The 18,356-nt window shown below is 42.4% G+C and overlaps 2 protein-coding genes across 4 annotated transcripts in view; one reads left to right on the top strand and one right to left on the bottom strand.

The window, feature by feature from the left end:
* LOC111565066 (formin-2-like) overlaps nucleotides 1-18,356 on the top strand; it is a 75,911-nt gene that overhangs the window by 39,072 nt on the left and 18,483 nt on the right. The window contains exon 18 of one of the 3 annotated variants that reach the window (XM_055004466.1): nucleotides 12,873-12,950. The exons of the other annotated variants lie outside the window; for them this stretch is intronic. Within the exon in view, the coding sequence (XP_054860441.1) occupies nucleotides 12,873-12,933 (61 nt within the window). The 3' untranslated portion in view covers nucleotides 12,934-12,950. Of the gene's footprint in view, nucleotides 1-12,872; nucleotides 12,951-18,356 lie in introns of those variants that run through there. 3 annotated transcript variants of the gene reach the window in all.
* On the bottom strand, nucleotides 10,888-17,068 carry LOC129347387 (uncharacterized). The gene is made up of 3 exons (XM_055004467.1): nucleotides 16,898-17,068; nucleotides 11,223-16,544; nucleotides 10,888-11,108 (listed from the first exon to the last, which is right to left on the bottom strand). Exon 2 carries the CDS (start codon nucleotides 16,313-16,315, stop codon nucleotides 13,076-13,078), a length of 3,240 nt encoding a protein of 1,079 aa, XP_054860442.1. The 5' UTR covers nucleotides 16,316-16,544; nucleotides 16,898-17,068; the 3' UTR covers nucleotides 10,888-11,108; nucleotides 11,223-13,075.

The raw sequence follows: 18,356 nt of genomic DNA, 5'->3' as shown, positions 1-18,356 counted from the left end.
CTGCAAATTCTGCCATCCCTCATGTTGGTTGCCTTGTCCTAAGAAAATAATGTTGAAGTCATTTTTGTTAATTAGTTAGATATTTTAAATTATCATGGGCCATAGAAAAAAAGTGATCAACTTTTGGTGAGAGTTGCACCACTATGTGGCCGTATACTGCACACAATGAAGCAGTGGTATTTGCACTTCTGCTATATAACCCCTGCAAGCTAAAAAGTCTGGTGGTAATGACTTTCAGTACCAGCTCAAATCTGTCCTAAATTTCAAACACAGTTAAGCTTCTTTCAATTATTGCATAATATTCTTTCATGCCTGGCTGTTTTGGAGGTTTATGGTTTGAACATAATCAAGCTGCCACAACAGTTGAATAGGATCAACATATAAATGGATGTGAAGTTGTGAATTCATCTTATCCTTGATGTTTTGTTATATTCAAATAATCAGATGCCACCCAAAATTGGTCCACTATGATATGTTTTTGATTAAACGAGCATAATTGGATTGAATTTTGAAATGAATTCAATTCAATTTTATTTAGTTTAATGCAGTTTATTTATTTTTATCCCCTGAATGTGGGGGTGTGAAGTATTCCCAGCAATACACAGAGCTGGGTCAGTTTGTCTTTACCACTGAGGTAACAGAGGAGTGGAGTTACCAGTATGGATTTACAGCGTGGAAAAGTAAGAGAACTGTGGCTTCACCTAAACTACAGCAATGAACACATTCTTTTCAATGTGGCAGTAAATGGCCTCACCATGACATTGTAACTCTCTTCATGGACCTTTAGACGCCTCCATGATGCTTTTTGTGATGCTACATCCCCACTGTCCAATCAAACTTTGTCTCTAAGTGAAAAAAACTACTTCAATAAACAATTGTACAGCAGCAGTGGTGATTGGCAGAACAATAATGTCATTGTGCATTTTTTAATTTATGTTGAATGCTATGCCATACCATACCTGATACACTGTGCGTGTCTGTATGTGTGTGTTTTCTCATCACCTGGTTGATCACATCTCTCTGACTGAAAGCTGGGGTGAAGGATGTGTACAGTGTATTGAAATACAGGTATTGACTTTTGTTGCAAAATTAATGTAATAAATTGTACAAAAATATATATATTGTGAAGCACATTTTCTATTTCTTTCACTGATGTCCTCTTCAGTTTGCATGATACAACAGGAAGTTGATTGGGTTTGAACAGTTTGTGCATAAAATGTTTCTGCAGACATGCATATGAACAAGATGCATTGGGTCTTGGAACAATGTAATTTATGTAAAATAAAGAGAATTAATTGAGCACTGTTTTGATTTTATACCATATTTTATTGTGATAACATTGTTCTCCAGGCTGGTAAGTGAATATGAAACATTGTGGTTATAGATGCAGCATAATAGAAGTAAGTAAGAAGTAAATAGAAGTAGAAAAGTAGAAGACTGGAAGGATCTGTGAGAGTCCAAACTGCTATATACAGGCTACTGTCAATAACTCATTGTGACTCACCATGTTTACTAAAGTGTGTCTTTACTGCAATTTGAAATAGATCTACACTGTCAAAGCTGAATGAGCAGTTGAAGAAACGGAAAACCTAAAGTATAGAGCGATGTATTTGGTGCTATTCAATGGGTTGTGAAGGGAGAATATATATATATATATATATATATGTATACATATATAAACACACACAGAGAGAACAAAGAGGAGTCTAGAATGTTAGAGTGTGACATCACAGTTGATGATCGGAAAGTGTTTAAATAGGGCACAACGGAAAGATAGAAATCAGTCGAGAGCCAGCAGAGAAACTAGCATCACCGGATAGTGATCAGCAGTCGACAAACTACGAACAAGCAGCATGTCTTACAGACATAACTCAAGCAGACGCCAAGGAGGTTTTAATGGTCCTCCTCAACATCAGAATGGAGCTTCCGACTTCACAGGGATGCAGCAATCCCTGGACGCCTCCATCCGTCGGATTAAAGAGCTGCTCAGTGAAAAGCGGCGATTCCTTCAGCAAGCTGACGCCGACAGCTATCGGATCAGCCAGCTAGAGTTCCTTCTGGAAAAAAGTCAGAAGAGATGTCAAGAGCTGGAGACAGATAAAGTCCAGAACAACGAGCAGCTGCTGAAGGAGGACGACTCTTCCAGCAGCGAGTCCATGTCATGGGGAGACATCATGGACTACAACGATGAGATAAAGCAGAAAGACGAGGAGATCCTCAGACTTTCTGAGCTGCTGAAGGAGAATGGAAAAGTCCAGACAGAAGACCTCGGAGCTGAGACTGAAACGCTGAGACAGCAGAATAAAAAGCTTCAGGAGGAAAATGCAATGCTGAACAAAGAGAAGCTCGATCTGGAGCTGCAAATGAAGAGCATGCACGCTAACAAAATGCTCACAGAGACCAGACTCAGAGAGCAAAACAACAAACTGGAGAAGCAGAACGAGAAGCTGCAGACAGCAAATAAAGAGCTGCAGGACACCAACAAGAAGCTGGTTCTGAGCGAAACTGTGATTGAACACAGACTAACCCTACTGAGAGAGGAGAAGCAGCACCAGGAACTGCAGAAAGACAATCAGCTCAGCATCCTCCAGAAGCAAAAAGAGGAGATGGAAGTAAAAAACAGAGTCATGAAGGAGAACATGGATCAGGCTTTAGCAAAAGTGAGAGAGGAGCAGCAGCTGCAAGACCAAAAGAAAGTCCAAGAAATCCAGAGGCTGAACCACGTCAACAACTCTCTGTCTGTGACGGTCTCCACCATCCAAGATCAGATGCTGCTTCAGGAGACCCAACACCAGCAGAGAGAGGAAGAGTGGAAGAATCAGCTCAAGCATCTGGAGAAGCTTAGAGAGGAGATGGAATGTGAAAAGCGAGACTTGGAGGAAACAATTGAACAGTTTCTTGAGAAAGAGGAAGAAAACGCCAAAGAAGAAGAAAAAAAGAAGAAGAAATATCCCTTTTGGCGCCGTTTTTTCCCAAAGAAAAAACACGGGTTGAAGGTGAATGAGGCTGCTGGATGTTCGATCTAGCTTTATCTGCCCGACCCCTTCTCCTCATCTTCCTCCCTCCAACCTCCCTCCATCCACTCTCACCCCTTTGAGAGTGAAAAAATTAAATAAAAAAACAAACAAAAAATTTTATTCACGTGTGGATGACGTTACATCCTTGAAGAATGTCACATTTCATGATTTTCAGGTCTTGGAAATTTCTCAAAATGAGCTGAATTGAAATTATTTTCAGGTGATGCAGCCTTTAAATGATCAAATGATCAATCTGAGGTGATTTTTTCACATTTTATTCCTTTTATAGAGCTCAGCAGGTTGAAATCTCAGACTTTTTTTTACTACTTCTAATATTGTGTTTAGTGTGTAGCAGCTGTATTTTATGTTGCTATTTCCTTCTAAAGGACATTTTCTTGTGTTCATCCTCTGACTTAAGCTGTTCAGTAACCTTTACACAGAGTGCTTTGTGAAGCTCTACTGTTTTGATGGTATAGTTATATGAAGGATTCTTCTAAATACAGGTATCTTTATACTACGATCACTGAGACACATTTACTGAACTTAGATGATCTTAATTTCACTAATTGTGTGACTTTTAGCACCAACTGGCTGCACGTGAGTTGAATTTGTCACTTTAAAGTGGTGAGTACTTATGCAATCACTTATTTTATATGTCTAATTAATTTATATTATTTTGTAGAAATGAAAGAGTCTTTTTTTTTGTCAATTCTTCTCAGAAAAGTTCAAAAATATGTCATGTATTTTGTAATGACTGCACAAGTCATGAGAAAAAGTCAGTAAAAACAGTTGCAACAGTAATCAGGGGGTACAGAATGAACCATAGTACCACTAATCATGGCTGCAGCGGTCGTCCTCCTAAAATGACTCCACAGGTAACAAACTACTTTCACCAAAATACAGGCTGACAAGACGACTCCCAGCCTGCAGAAGAGGAATATTTCAGCACTGGAACCATCTTCAAACCGAGGCAGGATAGTTTGGAGCTGTGATGATTGATGCAGCATCATGTGAATGCTTTTATTTCCAGGTGAGCAGAGAGATTGTAGAGCTGCTGAACACCAGCACTGCCAAGGAGCAGTCCATCGTGGAAAAGTTCCATCCTCGTGGTCGAGCTCAGGTCCAAGAGTTCTGCGATCACAGGACCAAGGAGGAGTGTGTTCGCTCTGGACACACACCTCAGCCATGCACCAAGATACACTTCTGGTAAGTACTTGCTTTAAAACTGTTTTAGCCTGTATTCCTCTCACCTGACATGATGAAATCAGTCTGTAAGACACTATATACCAGATACCTCAGAGAGCACTGAGCTGATTTGAACTTGGTTTGGTTTTATTCTGCTACAAACAACTGACAGACAAAAGTGTAACCAACCATTTTTGCGAGAGATTATAAAACATCAACATGTTAGCTGGAGATATAGAGATATAAAAAACACAACACAGACAAGGAGCTATGCATAGAACTGGTACTTAGCACTAAAATTAACATTTAAAGTTCTTGTCATTTACTACTTAGTTCAGAATGGTCCAAATTGTTGCTCTGCCTCTGCTTACTGAGAGAAAGTTCTGATATGCAAATGTATTTATTGTTGATATTAGTCATTTTTAAAACTAGAAATATTTGTAGTAACTTATAACATACCTGTGCCCTTGCCTTTAAAAACTGTAACAGACAATGAATTTTCATTGTTCAGTTTATAAGATGCTCTTTTTGGCCTGAAGATGGCACTGTAATGTGTAGTATTGTACAGTAACTGTTATGGCAAAACACCTGCTAACTGGAAATAATGGAGGCAAAAGCATACAATTTCAAACTTATAAAGGCCTTACAGCTACAACATCAGTTTTACTTTACTGAGATGGAGATTAGTCCTCATTCAAAATGATGTCTAAATCCAGACACTGTACAGATTGTTGCTTTACTGTGATTCATTTTACACCTAGAGAGAATTTATACCAGATCAGTCACTGTTTAAGCTGCAGTTTGAGGAGGATCATGATGCAGATGCTTACTGCCCAAACGATCAATGATCTTACTGGCTGATCGTACAGATGTCAAAATCTAGTCTTTTTTGACAATCCTCTTAAAGCTGCAGTCATTCCTGTTGCTTATGAACCTTTTCCTCCTTGTACACTTTTCTATTCTAGTCAACTTTCAATTATTATGCTTCGATACAGCCTTTTTAGCACTGACACAATACAATACAATATATGTGTATGATATGATGTGCCTTTATTAATCCCACAGTGGGGAAATCTGCATTGTTCCAGTAGCAAAGCAGCAATCGTTGTTCCGAATCAGACTTAAAACTGTAAATGTCAGATAAATTGTGTTATTATTCTCCTGCACAATATTGTTTATGTATTAAGAAGCCATTGTTGTCCTGCAGTGCCACCTTGTGGTCTGATCCGCTTTTATTTTGTTAAGTGAGCATTTCTTCTTGTTCTGCGGTTTCTGTGACGCCGAACTTCCCGTGTCTTTTCCTAAACAACGTTGTGCTCACACATCGTCGGAGAAACGTTAAAAAACTCTAAAAACAGTAGTTATACATCACGTTTATCTATTTGAATTGTATTAAGGAAGGGTTTACATTGTGATTTACCTCGTTATACTGTATTCGTAGCTCCGAGCAGCGGCGTGTGCGTGTGTATGTCGAGCTGGAGAGCATGCTAGCTGATGGCTAACACTTAAATTAGCGCCATTATTATCAGATGAGTTGCGTTTATTTGTATTGGATGTGAACATGATTTATATGTGAATTGTTTGTGATACTACAGTGAGGCATTTTGTATTCTGTTTAATTCTGTAGTTTTCACGGTGCTTATGGTACACGTGCTGGTCGAGAGTAAAGCCGCGATTCCACAAGCACCTACTCGGCTCGTCTTTGTTTGCGAGCGTTTCCATATGGGTTAGTGCACGGTATCAGGCACGATTTTCCCAACCTTCTTGTCTGAGGTTCCAAGCGAGATGAAGTGAGCCGAGATGTGACGTCTACATAGTGCAGGCCACTGATTGGACAGGGAGTGACGACACATGAGAGCGACTCCAGCACGAAAACAAAACTGGCATTTAAAAAAAACTAAACAGCGAAGGTGTGCATTGCTCTTCCCGGAACTCTCTGTTCTTCATAATTTTAATATGACAGCCAGACCTGTACAGTGGGTGAATGAAGAGGTCGAGACTTTTCTGTCCTTGGTGGCGGACCGAAGAATACAGAGGGAGCTGGACGGAGAAAGTTTATCAGGAGGTCTCAGAGCGGATGGCCGCCCACATATACAGTAGACTGTATATAAAGAGGACAGAAGCAGCGTAGGGAGAAGCTGAAAAAGCTCAAAAATGACTATTGGTCCACCAAGGACCACAGCGGCCGGCGTGGGTAAACCAGGAGGTGTTGGAAGAGGTTTAATGGAAGCTATTGACTGGCACCGCACCAGCGAGCAACAGGAGGGAGACTCAGCTGCTGCATTATTGGAGACGTGCGAGAATGGTGAGTGTTTTGTGACTTCAAGAAACTTTTACATCATTTATCCCATTGGTGGCAAGCTCCCTTTAAGCAAACAAGTATATTTAGAAAGTAACGTTGTTGTCTCCTGTAGCAGACAATAAGCTAGCTAGTTAGCAATCGGCGCTAGCTAGTTAGCCATCAGCGCTAGCTCCGTGCTCCGCTTGTATCTCGTGCTGTTGTTTCTAACGTTGAGCTCTCAGAAGCTAATACATCAGTCAGCATGACGAACTAAGCTAGTGGTCTTAAAGGTTTATTTTTTTCACAAGTTACAATGTCGTATTTTTCGTGTACTTAGGGTGAATGTTTTTTTCTGTTCAAGAATCCCTTTCCACATGCGAAGCCTACTCCACCTCCGTCGCGGAGCCCCCAGCTCCCCTGCCTCCTCTCCACCACCAGCAGCGGCTCCTCTCCAGCACCAGCTTCGACACCAGTACCAACTCGGACACCGACCCTGTCAACATCAACCTCCAGCACGTAACAGCAACGTCTTATCACCGGTAAGACACGGTAAACAGAGAGCATGGTTGATTTTCGCATTATTATTGTTACTACAGGTGTAAATGCCTGCAAGCATGATCAGAACAGCGAGACCAACGACCAAGAATTCAGGAAGGTGTAAATGCAAACTGTGCAGCATGCCAGCTCAGGAACACCTGATGAAAGCTACATGTAGCTACAGTGATACATAAACAGAACACATGCAGCTGCATTTTTTTCCCATTGACTTAACAAGCAAGTCACTATAATTAATTTACTTTCTCGTGCAATGTAGTATTGCAACCATTCTTCTTATAGTCACTAGGTAACTGTGAAACTGAATGAAAATGTACATAGAAATAAGAAAACACAGCTGTTCTTAGTAACTCCAAAATGTGCACAAGATGAAATGAAGTTCACACCACGTTGTTTTTAGTTGTGGTGGAGGAGGTACTGTTTGTGCTTCAGTTAAAGTAAAGAGTGCCAAAAATTTATTAAAGTAAAACTATCAAAGACATGATCATGATTGAAAATCAATGGACGGGTGGCTAAACACATCACATCATAGCTGTGGAGTCCTTCAAGCTCCTGGGTACTACAATCTTTCAGGACCTGCAGTGGGAGACAAACATCCACTCCATCCTGAAAAAGGCTCAGCAGAGGATGTATTTCCTACAACAGCTGAGGAGACACGGCCTGCTGCAGGAGCTGTTGATCCAGTTCTACACTGCAGTCATCCAATCTGTCCTGTGCACCTCTGGATCAGCCACACAGCAGGACAGAAACAGACTACAGCCTATAGTACGGACTGCAGAAAACATCATCAGAGACCCCACTCACCCTGGACATTAAACTGTTTCCCCCTTCCCCTCTGGCAGGCGCTACAGATCCCTGTACACAGAAACCTCCAGACACAAAAACAGTTTCTTCTCTAATAAACAGTGTTGAGAAACATGGAGGTATGAGATCCCAGAATCAGCCACAAGGGTGAGACACTGGCAGAATAACAGCTAAATAAGGGAACATTGTGATATTATAACCTGTGATTTATAACTGATTCATGCTATAACCTAATAAGTGTGTTAAAGCTAACTCAAATACCTATTTTTATAATCTTTGTTTAAGAAGTAACTAAGTCAGGACAGCAACTCACTGTGAAAAGTGATGTTTTGGTTACCAGGGAAACTGATGTTTTTGATAGATATGACAAATATGAGGAACTAATGCTTTATGAAATGGAAATGCTTTTAAGAGTTTTGATTAATAAGAAACTGAGATGTTCTAGAAAGAGTTTTGATTACTGTTAAACTAAGGTTTTTAACTTAGTAATGAAGTGAGAAGTCAAGAGCTAAGGTGAACTGGGGTCAAGTGTTCATGGTAAAGGTTATTAAGCTCAAAATAGACGTCAGGGATTTTTGTGAGTCTGACATCTGTTTCCTGACCGGAGGCCTGCTCTGAGCTGCAGATGGAACAAATACATTAATAGAGAGGTGAGACTGAGTGGAAGGGTCCAAACAGTCCAAACAGTTAGTTTCAGTTCCTCAAACATGGAGGGGTCTTAGGATGAGTTGGGGGGGGCTGGCGAAACAGTCCAGAATAGATGGTTTTAGTTCCTCCAGAGCTCGCAGAGGCCACGAGGTCAGTGGATGGGAGCAGTGCACGGAGGGTGATGGATGCTGTCATCACGTATGTTAATTAAGTGTGCAGTCATTGCATATGCAAAAGGTTCAGTTGCTGTATAAATTGCACTGGATCGAGACACGAGTTGGGAGTCGTTGCGAGGTGGTCACTCGTTGCAATCCAGGGTAGAAATGCTCTGAGCAGAGGGGATTTTACCACGTAACTCGGACGGGGGACTCAACATGATCTGCAAAGGAATAACCGTTCTATTGGAATTATGGACTGAAGGAGTGCTCTTTCTGCACTGTTTGAGGATTACGAAAGACTGTGATCTAAAAATAACGCTGACTGAAGCAACATTACTGAACTCTACTATTTCCAAAGGATTAACACCAGAATGGATTAACAAAGTTTTTACTGGCCCAAACAACAAAAATGGATACAAGCAGATGTAAATCTGGACCGAACCCTCTCCACCTCCTCCCTGGAGCAGAGCCCCAGCGGGGCGTCAGTCTTCAGGTGAGCAGCCGGTTGTGCACCCCGTCTGCTCTCTCCCTCCAAATTACATAGTCTGGGTGATTATTACTTCTCTTATATAAAAGCATAGTTCCACTTATGAGTCAAGTTAAGCAATTGGAAGAATATTAATGTTTGATTGAGTGTTGTGATTTAGGAGCTTATGCTACGCCCTTGCTGAAATTATAATAAAACATTTATCCTGCAATTAAAGTTAACAGATTGGAAATTCTATTTATTTTTATCACGATGATGAATTAACCCTATATATCTTCTCAGTTTGTAAAAAGTCAGGTTATTGTGTGCATTACATCTAACCAGGTTCTGTCAGGTTACCTAGTCGTTGGGGCCGAGGGTGGCCTTTTTTAAACTTATCCTTGGGGTTAACCATTCCTTAACCTCTAAATTTAAACCTAGCAACTTACCAAGCACAGAATCCGTTGAGAGAAAAGCTGCCGTTAACAGGCGTGACTGGTAATTTATTTGACCATTCGAAAGTGGCTACTCAGTTGAGTTAGTTATCAGTGGAAGCAGGATAGGCGTCTGGATGGAGGCAGTTAGAAGCTCGGCGAATTTTCTCGCTTACCAGCTTAAAAACGTTCCTCAGATCCCATCTGGGTTGTACCATATGGGCCGCGGGAACCGGACCCGTTGGATGGAGAGCTGGTCCAGTAATTCTCTGATAGTTAATTAAGTAATTTAATCAATTTAGGAGGTTACTGGCCCTAGGATTTCACAACAGCTGAGCCATTCCTACACACCTGTACAATACTCAGTATTCCAATGGACATGTACAGCATTTTTTTCACCATGAACAGCATTCTCTGCTTTTGCACTACTGTGTTTATAGCAATTATCGTTTTGCTAATGTGTTTATTCCAGTCTAGCTGTAAATTTCTGTATATATTGTTTTATTTAATTTTGCTACTATTTCTTTTTCCTCCGTTTCGATAGTTTCTTTATTTTTTATTATTCTTTTCCATATTCCTAGTGTGACGCCAACAGCCGAAACCAAATTCCGTGTATGTTGTGTACTTACTTGGCCATTAAAGCTGATTCTGATCACTTTTCTGTCTTTGGTCTAGGCAAGAGGAAAAGGAGCAACAGAAAATTGGACCTTCCAAGCGTACTTGTGGAGATGCAGGCTGAGGAGGAGCGGAACCGGCACCCAGCATGATGAGAACATCCAGTTGCTCCTCAAGCGAGGCAAGAGAGAATGAAGCTGCCTTGCAGCGGGAGGAGATGGCCCAGAATGCTGCCTTCAACCAGTCATTCCTGGGTGTGCTGGGGCAGCTGGTGCAGGCAGTGGGCAGCCGGCGACTGAGAGCGAGTCTGAGATTTAGTTGTATATAGTTTTACTTTTAGCCTTCCACTGTAGGACAGGCCCACCACAGTTTGTACTTTGCACATTGTAAATAGTTTTGATTTTGCTGCTGACTAATAAACTATTTTGTGACTTATGTGACTGCATCATAACTTTTCATTTTGTCTGTTAAGACACTGGTAGAAAAAGAGTCAACAGTCTGAACCAAACAATTCTGTATTCCATAATAATGCATTTATGTTTAATGGGATTTAACATGTTTTAACACAAACTCCTTTATGGTTCATAATTCCGTTGACTGGATTACACCAAAGCAATACTGATTTATCAAACTGGAATATTCTTAAAACAGCTGTTTTAGTGTTTTGGTGTTTGTCATGTAATCTTGCTAACCTTCACAAATAAAACAATAGCATAGACACATCTGCAAAAGGTACAAAAGTTTATTGTCAGAATTGCAGACAAGAAAACAATAGTGGTCCGGGGACAGAAAAACAGAAGTATAACGAGAAGATTAATTTTTGCATGACACGTAGTGCATCAGTGCATCCTGTACATCTCTGTCCTCCTCCTCTACACCTTGTGCCACTGCAGGCTCATGTGCTGCTGCTTCAGGTAAATCCCATGAAGTCTCATCAGAGAGCATCTGAAACGCATACACAGCATACATATTTTAATACCTAATAGTGATAAACTGCAGCCATTACTGGGTCGTTCACAGGACTGATACACGATAGCTAGCGAACTAGCATTAGCTTACCCTCATATGTCGTCTAGTTCATATCCTCATGTCTTGGGCTTGATACTGCTGCATCGCCTCCCAAACTCTCCTGAGTGTTTCGACTCGCCGCTCTCAGCTTTCTCCGACTCTTCTTTTACTTTGAATCTGACAGAAAGCCACAGACCGAGCACCAGGTGTACCATCGTCTCCGTTATGTTGCGTTTGCGTCGCACACAAATGACGTTAAGGGACTTTCGGCTCTCGGTGCTATGACGACTCCACCCACGATGAGGCTATATGGAAAAACAACTAAACCGAGACGAGCCGAGTCAAATACAATAGTGGTGAGCCGTACCGCGCCGAGTAGATGCTTATGGAATCGCGGCTTAAGTGTCAAGTCAAACTGGGAGAAGCTGAAACGTCAGAGAAAGAAGAAGCGTTCACACAGGTGCTGCACTCAGCTGGGGCGGAACCAATCTGCGGCTGCAGGTTTGCTACCTGCAGCATAAAAAGGGACACACTCAGCACTGAGGAGGAACGGAGAATGAATTACTTCGCTCAAACAAAGTGGCTGTGAGCGTGAGGATCTGCGGCAAACTATGCAGGACTGCTTCATCTACAGAAATCCAGGTAGCAGCAGGTAAGAGCAGAACCATGAAAGATCTGGGAGACTGTTTAACCTGCCGATGTGAGCCGCTGCAAAACGTGTTAGCATTAGCATTAGCCACGGAGATCGGCGTCAGCCACGAGCGGCTGGTTGATAACATTCTTATATCTGTATGCCATTTATTGCTGTGTGTTTGTAATTGCTCAATTGAAAATAAGACTGCAGGCTAATTGGTGCTAATTAGAGGTTTTCCAGCTAAGGTTAAAAAAATAGTTAATTCATTCTGTTTGTAATGGTGGGTTGTATTATGCACTTTATTTGTTTATTTATTGGATCTGGAGCGGAATGCACTTTAAAAGTCACTTTATGCACTTTAAATAATTTTAAGAATATGAATGAAAAAGTATAAAAATAATTAAGAAAGTCTGATAGAAATGTTAAGAGAAAAATTTGTTCAAATGTGATTAAAATCAACTCTTTAAAATGCAGGTAAATTGAGTGGCATTTACTAATGAGGTAAAATTGTACGAGGGGAATGGCTGTTACTGTCTGCCGAATGCAATATTGTGAACATTGTTCTTTTGTGTTTTAAAGGTTTTTCACCTAAACCTATCAACTTACCCTATCAACTTACCCTATCAACTAAACCTGTCAGCTAAGTTGCCATCGTTGTATTCCATGACCTTGCAACCATTGCAAAATAAAAGAGGAAGAAAAGAAAGCAACTGTCTGACTCATGAGTGGAGCCCAGCTCATAACCTGGGTAGATGAAACATCCTTTTTCAAGTGGGGAAACTGCACACTAACCCTCAAAAATCATCAATGATATTCACGCGTCATTGAAAGTGGGAGAACACTTGACAGTAAGAATAAATTAACACCCGTTTGAAACTCTCTGCGTCTTGCTGAATGAATCCAAGGGGCGGCTACAAAAACATTCTGCTTTAAATAAGCTAAACTTGAAGTTCCTTAAATAGAAAGAGCTGCCAGATGGACTACCCTCTGACGTCAACCTTGACTCTTATATTTACTTTGTGGTTGTAGTGTTCACATTAACTGCATTGCCATTGTGTGTTGTACAGGTTAAAAGCAGCAGAAGAGTGTTTCCGGCAGGCCAAGGAGAAGGCTTCCTACAGTGTTTAAACCCAAACATGCCTCTGGCATTGTAAGTTCACTCTGAGCTCTCATTTCTGTTTGTTCAACCCTCATTTTATCAACATATTCAACATGCAAACACTGACTCGGGTCCCCGAGGACCCCAACAATTAACTACTTTAATAAACCATCATAGGAAAATGTTCTTTTCAAAACATCGCCAGATGCGCTCCCGCTCTCCGTCTCTCCACAGGAAACGCAAAAGCGGCTGGTCTTGGGGAAGGAGGCGCACCTGATGGAACATACCGCGAATATCTCCGCTTATGGCTATGGTATATTCACGGAATCTCAGGAGCACAGCGAGCAGTGAGGCGCCTCGTGTAGGACCAGGAAGGAGGCTATTGTTGAGGCAGGCTTGCTGATGCACAAAAGAGCAGTTGAATACAACTCGGGGTTTGCCATTATGAAAGACAAGGTGATGCGGCAGGAACCACGACTCCTCTGTACTGTTGACCTGTTCTGTACTGATCTTCACTGTGTAACCAGACTTCACCAGTTTGTGAATTTCCTCGTTGTAGACTGAAAGCTGATCAGGATCGTGTGAGAGACGGCGCTCCGTAGCTCTGAGGAGTGGCATAATAGCATTAGGTGAGGCCTTTAGTATGGGAGGATTCTTTCTGCGCAGGAGTGGGACAGCATAGCGACTCACACCATCAACTGTGACCCAAACACTGTTCTGCTCCAGTTGTTCTAGAGCGGCTTTGTCTTCTCCAGAGCGTGTAACTTCTTTGGAGGAGCGAAATGGCAGTGTGTCTATTTGCCAAAGTCTCTCCACATGTTGATGAAGCTCCTCTGCAGGGGACAGTGCTGCTAAGTGGAGACAGCTACTATCAGGTGGGGGCTGTTGTAGAAAGCTGGCTGGTCCCTGCACTGCCCATCCTAGGGCTGTGCACACAGCTACAGGACCACCAATGGGACCGCTTCTCACTGGCTGCTTGGGCGTGATAAGGTGCGGATGATCTGACCCAATGAGAACCATGGGCTTGACTTTGCTAAAAGATGGTAAAGGAAGGTCCTTTAAATAATGATAACTTCTCTGCAGGCGCTCTGCCGAACAAGACTGCTCAGCAAGGTTCAACTCAGTAGCTGTGAAAGCATTGTGAATGTTGTACTTCAGTCCCTTCTTCGTCTGTGTTGACACTTTGACTGACACGGTGGCTCCCTTTAACTGCACTATTTCCTGTCTGATGGTTCTCAGTGATAAGACTTCCTGCTGTCCGGTGAGGCCGAGCTGACGAACGGCTGCGGGCAGGATGACTGTACGTTCAGAGCCGTCATCCAATACGGCAAATGTGTCAATATATTTTCTCCCATTATGAAGTCGGACTGGGACAACTTTCAACATTACTTTGCCTGAGTGAGTTGCCTGATCAAAGTATACAACACTTTGGGTGGTACTGACAGTCAGTATGTTTTCCGTGAGGGCTACTTCATGCAGTACAGGAAGGTGTTGTTCCCCACATGTGGAGCAAGGTTTCTTGAGTGTGCAGTTAGTCGGTAAATGTCCTCTGCCACATCTCCAGCATTTCTTCTTCTCTTTAATCCAGGCTGCTTTGGCTTCGCTTGTGAATTTTGTAAACTCTGCACATGCATTTAGATAGTGTTCTTGGTTATTGCAGTATGGACAGTAGGGCTTAAATCTTTCCCGTTTCGTGTTTTGAAGAGGAGTAGTAGAAGCTGGGTTTGTAGCGGGTAGCTCTGCACTCTGATTACTTCCAAGTAGCACTGCGGTGGACTTGGGTTTTGGCTGTCGGTTTGATCTCTTCTCCCTGTTGTCCACATTACTGGATTCAGTGGAACTTATGCCAACACGGCGGGAAACTTGAAGAGTCTGTACTTTCCGCTCAAGCCACTCCGCTAAGTCAGGCAGAGTGTAGGTCTTGTCACTGCCACTTTGAATTATTCCTCTGTTAAAACAATACTCAGCAAAGGAATCTCTGAAATTTGGTGGTAACTTTGTGAGCAAAGTGTCCACGTGTGATCCACAACACAGCTCTGATGAGGATGGGCCATCCATTGTGCTAAGCATGCCCACAAGTGTACCAACTGCAGCAGCAAAATCTTCAATGCCCTGATAATCGCCTGATTTCACTGGAGGAGCATTCAGGATCGCTTTGAGTTCCCCCTGAACAAGCTGTCGGGGTTGGCCGTATCTCAATTGGAGGGCAGTCATGGCACTGGTGTATGGAGTGACACTGTTTATGTACCTCTTAGCGATCTGGACTGCTGCAGGGAATCGCAAGTGGTCTAGAAGAACTTGATATTTATAGTCTTCAGTTAAATGGCTGTGAGGGGCAAGCACACTATCTAAGCCTTTCTTAAGCATGAGGAAGTCACTCTCCTTCCCTGAGCTGAAGATGGATAGCTTTGGTTTGGGGATGCCAAAAGATGATGCTATAGCCATCTCAATCATGTTGGGTGCATTTATGCTGACAGGGGTTGCAGGTGGCGGCGCTGCATAGGAGGTGTATACAGCAGGGTGTGCACTCTTGGCCACAGGCCGAGAATCGGTAGGTACAGCATAGGTCTGGGAGTACCTGGATGCACTGAAGGTTGACTCAATAGGAGCAGTTGCAGGCTGCGCAGTTGCAGGCTGCGCAGATGCACCTGGAAAGGTAGGATCATACAGTGGCGGTAGCAGTGCAGCGGTAGCTTCATCTACAGGAGGAGGAGGCGGAGGCCAATACTCCTCAAACTGTGTAGGCGGAGCTTGGGCAGCAGCAGGGAGTGGTGCTGTAAGCACTGCAGTGGTGACTGGAGCTGTCCCTGGTGCTGAAACAGGTGCTACTGCTGTAGGGGGTAATGGCTGTGCGAGCTGCAGAGGTGGTGCAGGGACTCCAGGAGGTGTATTCTGGGCCTCAGTAGGCAGTGGTTGTTGAAATGGAATGGGCAATTGTTCCTGAGGCCATGTGGGAGATCTTACTTCTTGAGTATGGCTGGGAGCTGGTGATGAGCTGATTCTCTCTAACTGTGGGAGGCTAGCATACTGAGTTTGCTGTGCAGCATAGCTGTATGGATAATATGGGTGGGCATAGGCACTCAGTGGATATGATGTCAGCCTGACATTACTCATCTCAGTTTCCAATTCTCTCATCTGTTGGCTTATGGCCTGCCAACGTGCCTCTAAACGTTGCATTCTGTCCTCTGTATTCTCCACTGGCTGACCACGTACAGGAGTTGACCATCTCTCGGGACTCTGTGGCACTACATACCTTGTGGGGGGAGGTAATAGCAGCCTTTCTGTGGATAGCTGAAGATTTGTAGGGTAGCCCAGATCATAATCCTCCAGATGTCCGGGAATGCGGCGCACTCTCCTGGGACGGGGACTAAGAAGTAGTTGCTCATCATAGAAGTCTCTGGATGTGGCCATGGCGCAGCTCGTGTAAATCCGGCTCGAAGGACCATTTGTGGAATATTATGAAACTGTATACTGGCTTTACACTAGTCTGGCCTAACTGTTTGGTCAGAAAGACTGCAGCTGATCCAGAGATTTGATGAAGAACTGTTTTATTGCATCCACATGAGGCAGTATACATCCAGGTATGATAGTGAGCAGAAGATGAGTGAGTGTTTGTATGTATGAATATGTATGTGGTTTCCTATAAAAGAGCAAACAGAAAAATATAATGAATAAATGTGCTACACACTAATAAACATGTATATGTGTGCAATGATAGTAACAAATACACAGTCGTATAACCGGCCTATCATTATATTAACACAGTTATATATGCATACGTTAATAAAGAATAAACATGGTTGCAATTGCGCTTAATGTCCACAAGGGCGCTCCAGAGGGCCACCTACAGAGGTTTCATAACTTGGCCCTCGTGTTTAATGGCGGACAGAGCGAGGCAGATCAGTTAACCTTAGCAGAGAACATAAATGCGCTTTGGCACAGCGAAATCCCTCTATGTAGATAACAATATTTACAAACGTTTGGAATACTTACATAGGCATTTACACACAAATAAGCACAAACACACAAAAGTCCACGAGATGCGTCTCACTGTTGTGGCTCCCTCTGCGTACTGAACACCTGAGGAGCAGTGCGCATGTCATTGGGAGCCGAATGTGACGCAATGACGCTTTCTCTTAAAGGCACAGCAGGTAAGGGCAGGGAAATTTGCACAATTATTTTGTATTGAATTTTCATACAAAGTGAGTTGTAATGTCAGCCACATGTTGGAGACAATGCAACAAATGGGTGAGGATACTAGCAACCTATAGCGCTTCATTTATTAAATAATTGAATGCCTGTGCAGAAGTTTGATCTGTCTTTCTAACATTATTACTTCAGTATGCATGAATATGCAACAAGCACAGTTACAAAGCTCCAGTTCCACCTTTCTTCTAATATAATAACAGATCACTGCATAGATGTTAAGATATCTAGAGATTAGATAACAAATGATTCATTGTTTAGAGACAGTCAATCATTTGCCACTATTGTTGGCTGAGCTGCCATGTGAACTCCAACCAAATGGGCCCCATGCAAGGTGCTAGGCGCCCATCTGGATGCTATTAATGGCTCTACTAGCTGAGCCACAGCCACCCTCAACCACCTAAAAGAGAAGTCCTCAAGCTGTTTTACTGCTGCTCTTAGGATTTTCCAACTCATTTCACTTTCCTGCTTTTCAGAATCAGAATCAGCTTTAATGGCCAAGTACGAACACAACATACAAGGAATTTGGTTTCGGCTGTTGGTGTCACCCTAGGAATGTGGAAAGAGAATAATAAAAAATAAACTATAGAAAGAGGAACAGTGAGGAAAAAGAAATAGTAGTGAAATTAAATAAAACACAATCTAGACAGCTATTTACAAGCTAGAAAGGAATATATAAACACAGTAGTGCAAAATGATACCTTGCAAAAAGCAGAGAATGCTGTTCATAGTGCAGAAAGTACTGTACATATCCATTGGAATACTGTCTATTGTACAGCTGGGGAGGAATGGCTCAGCTGGTTTTTAGGGTGATGGCAGTGGAGAAGAAGCTGTTGTGCTAATATTATATTATTTGCAAACTTAGTAAAGGATTAAAATGTTATTTCAGGGTTTTATTAAGACATAGAAGCGCTGGTCTTAGTGGTGTGTGTGGCTCTTTAGCGCCTGCCAGAGGGGAGTGGGGAAAACAGTTTATATCCATTTTTAGTTGAATAAATCCCAAGGTCCCTCTAATTTCATAATGTAACCCTACTGCACAGTTGTTTCTTTAGTAGTTGTTTCTCTGATCCAATGTTATAATTCGCAGCAAATTTCTGCCCCGTCTCTAACACAGGGCTGACATTATATACAATTTTTCATTAAAAATAAGCACAAAACAACAAGGAGAATGTATGCTCAAATGAAGTGATAAATGTTCCCTACTCTTATTCATCCAGTGTGGTTGTGCTTTTAGTAAGATGATGGA

Source organism: Amphiprion ocellaris, chromosome 18, assembly GCF_022539595.1.
Source record: "Amphiprion ocellaris isolate individual 3 ecotype Okinawa chromosome 18, ASM2253959v1, whole genome shotgun sequence".
NCBI lineage: Eukaryota > Metazoa > Chordata > Actinopteri > Pomacentridae > Amphiprion > Amphiprion ocellaris.
This window is presented reverse-complemented; position numbering and strand designations above follow the sequence as displayed.

Coding starts and splice junctions, on each gene's coding strand:
- LOC129347387 (XM_055004467.1), bottom strand. CDS start 16,315: ATGGCCACATCCAGAGACTTCTATGATGAGCAACTACTTCTTAGTCCC.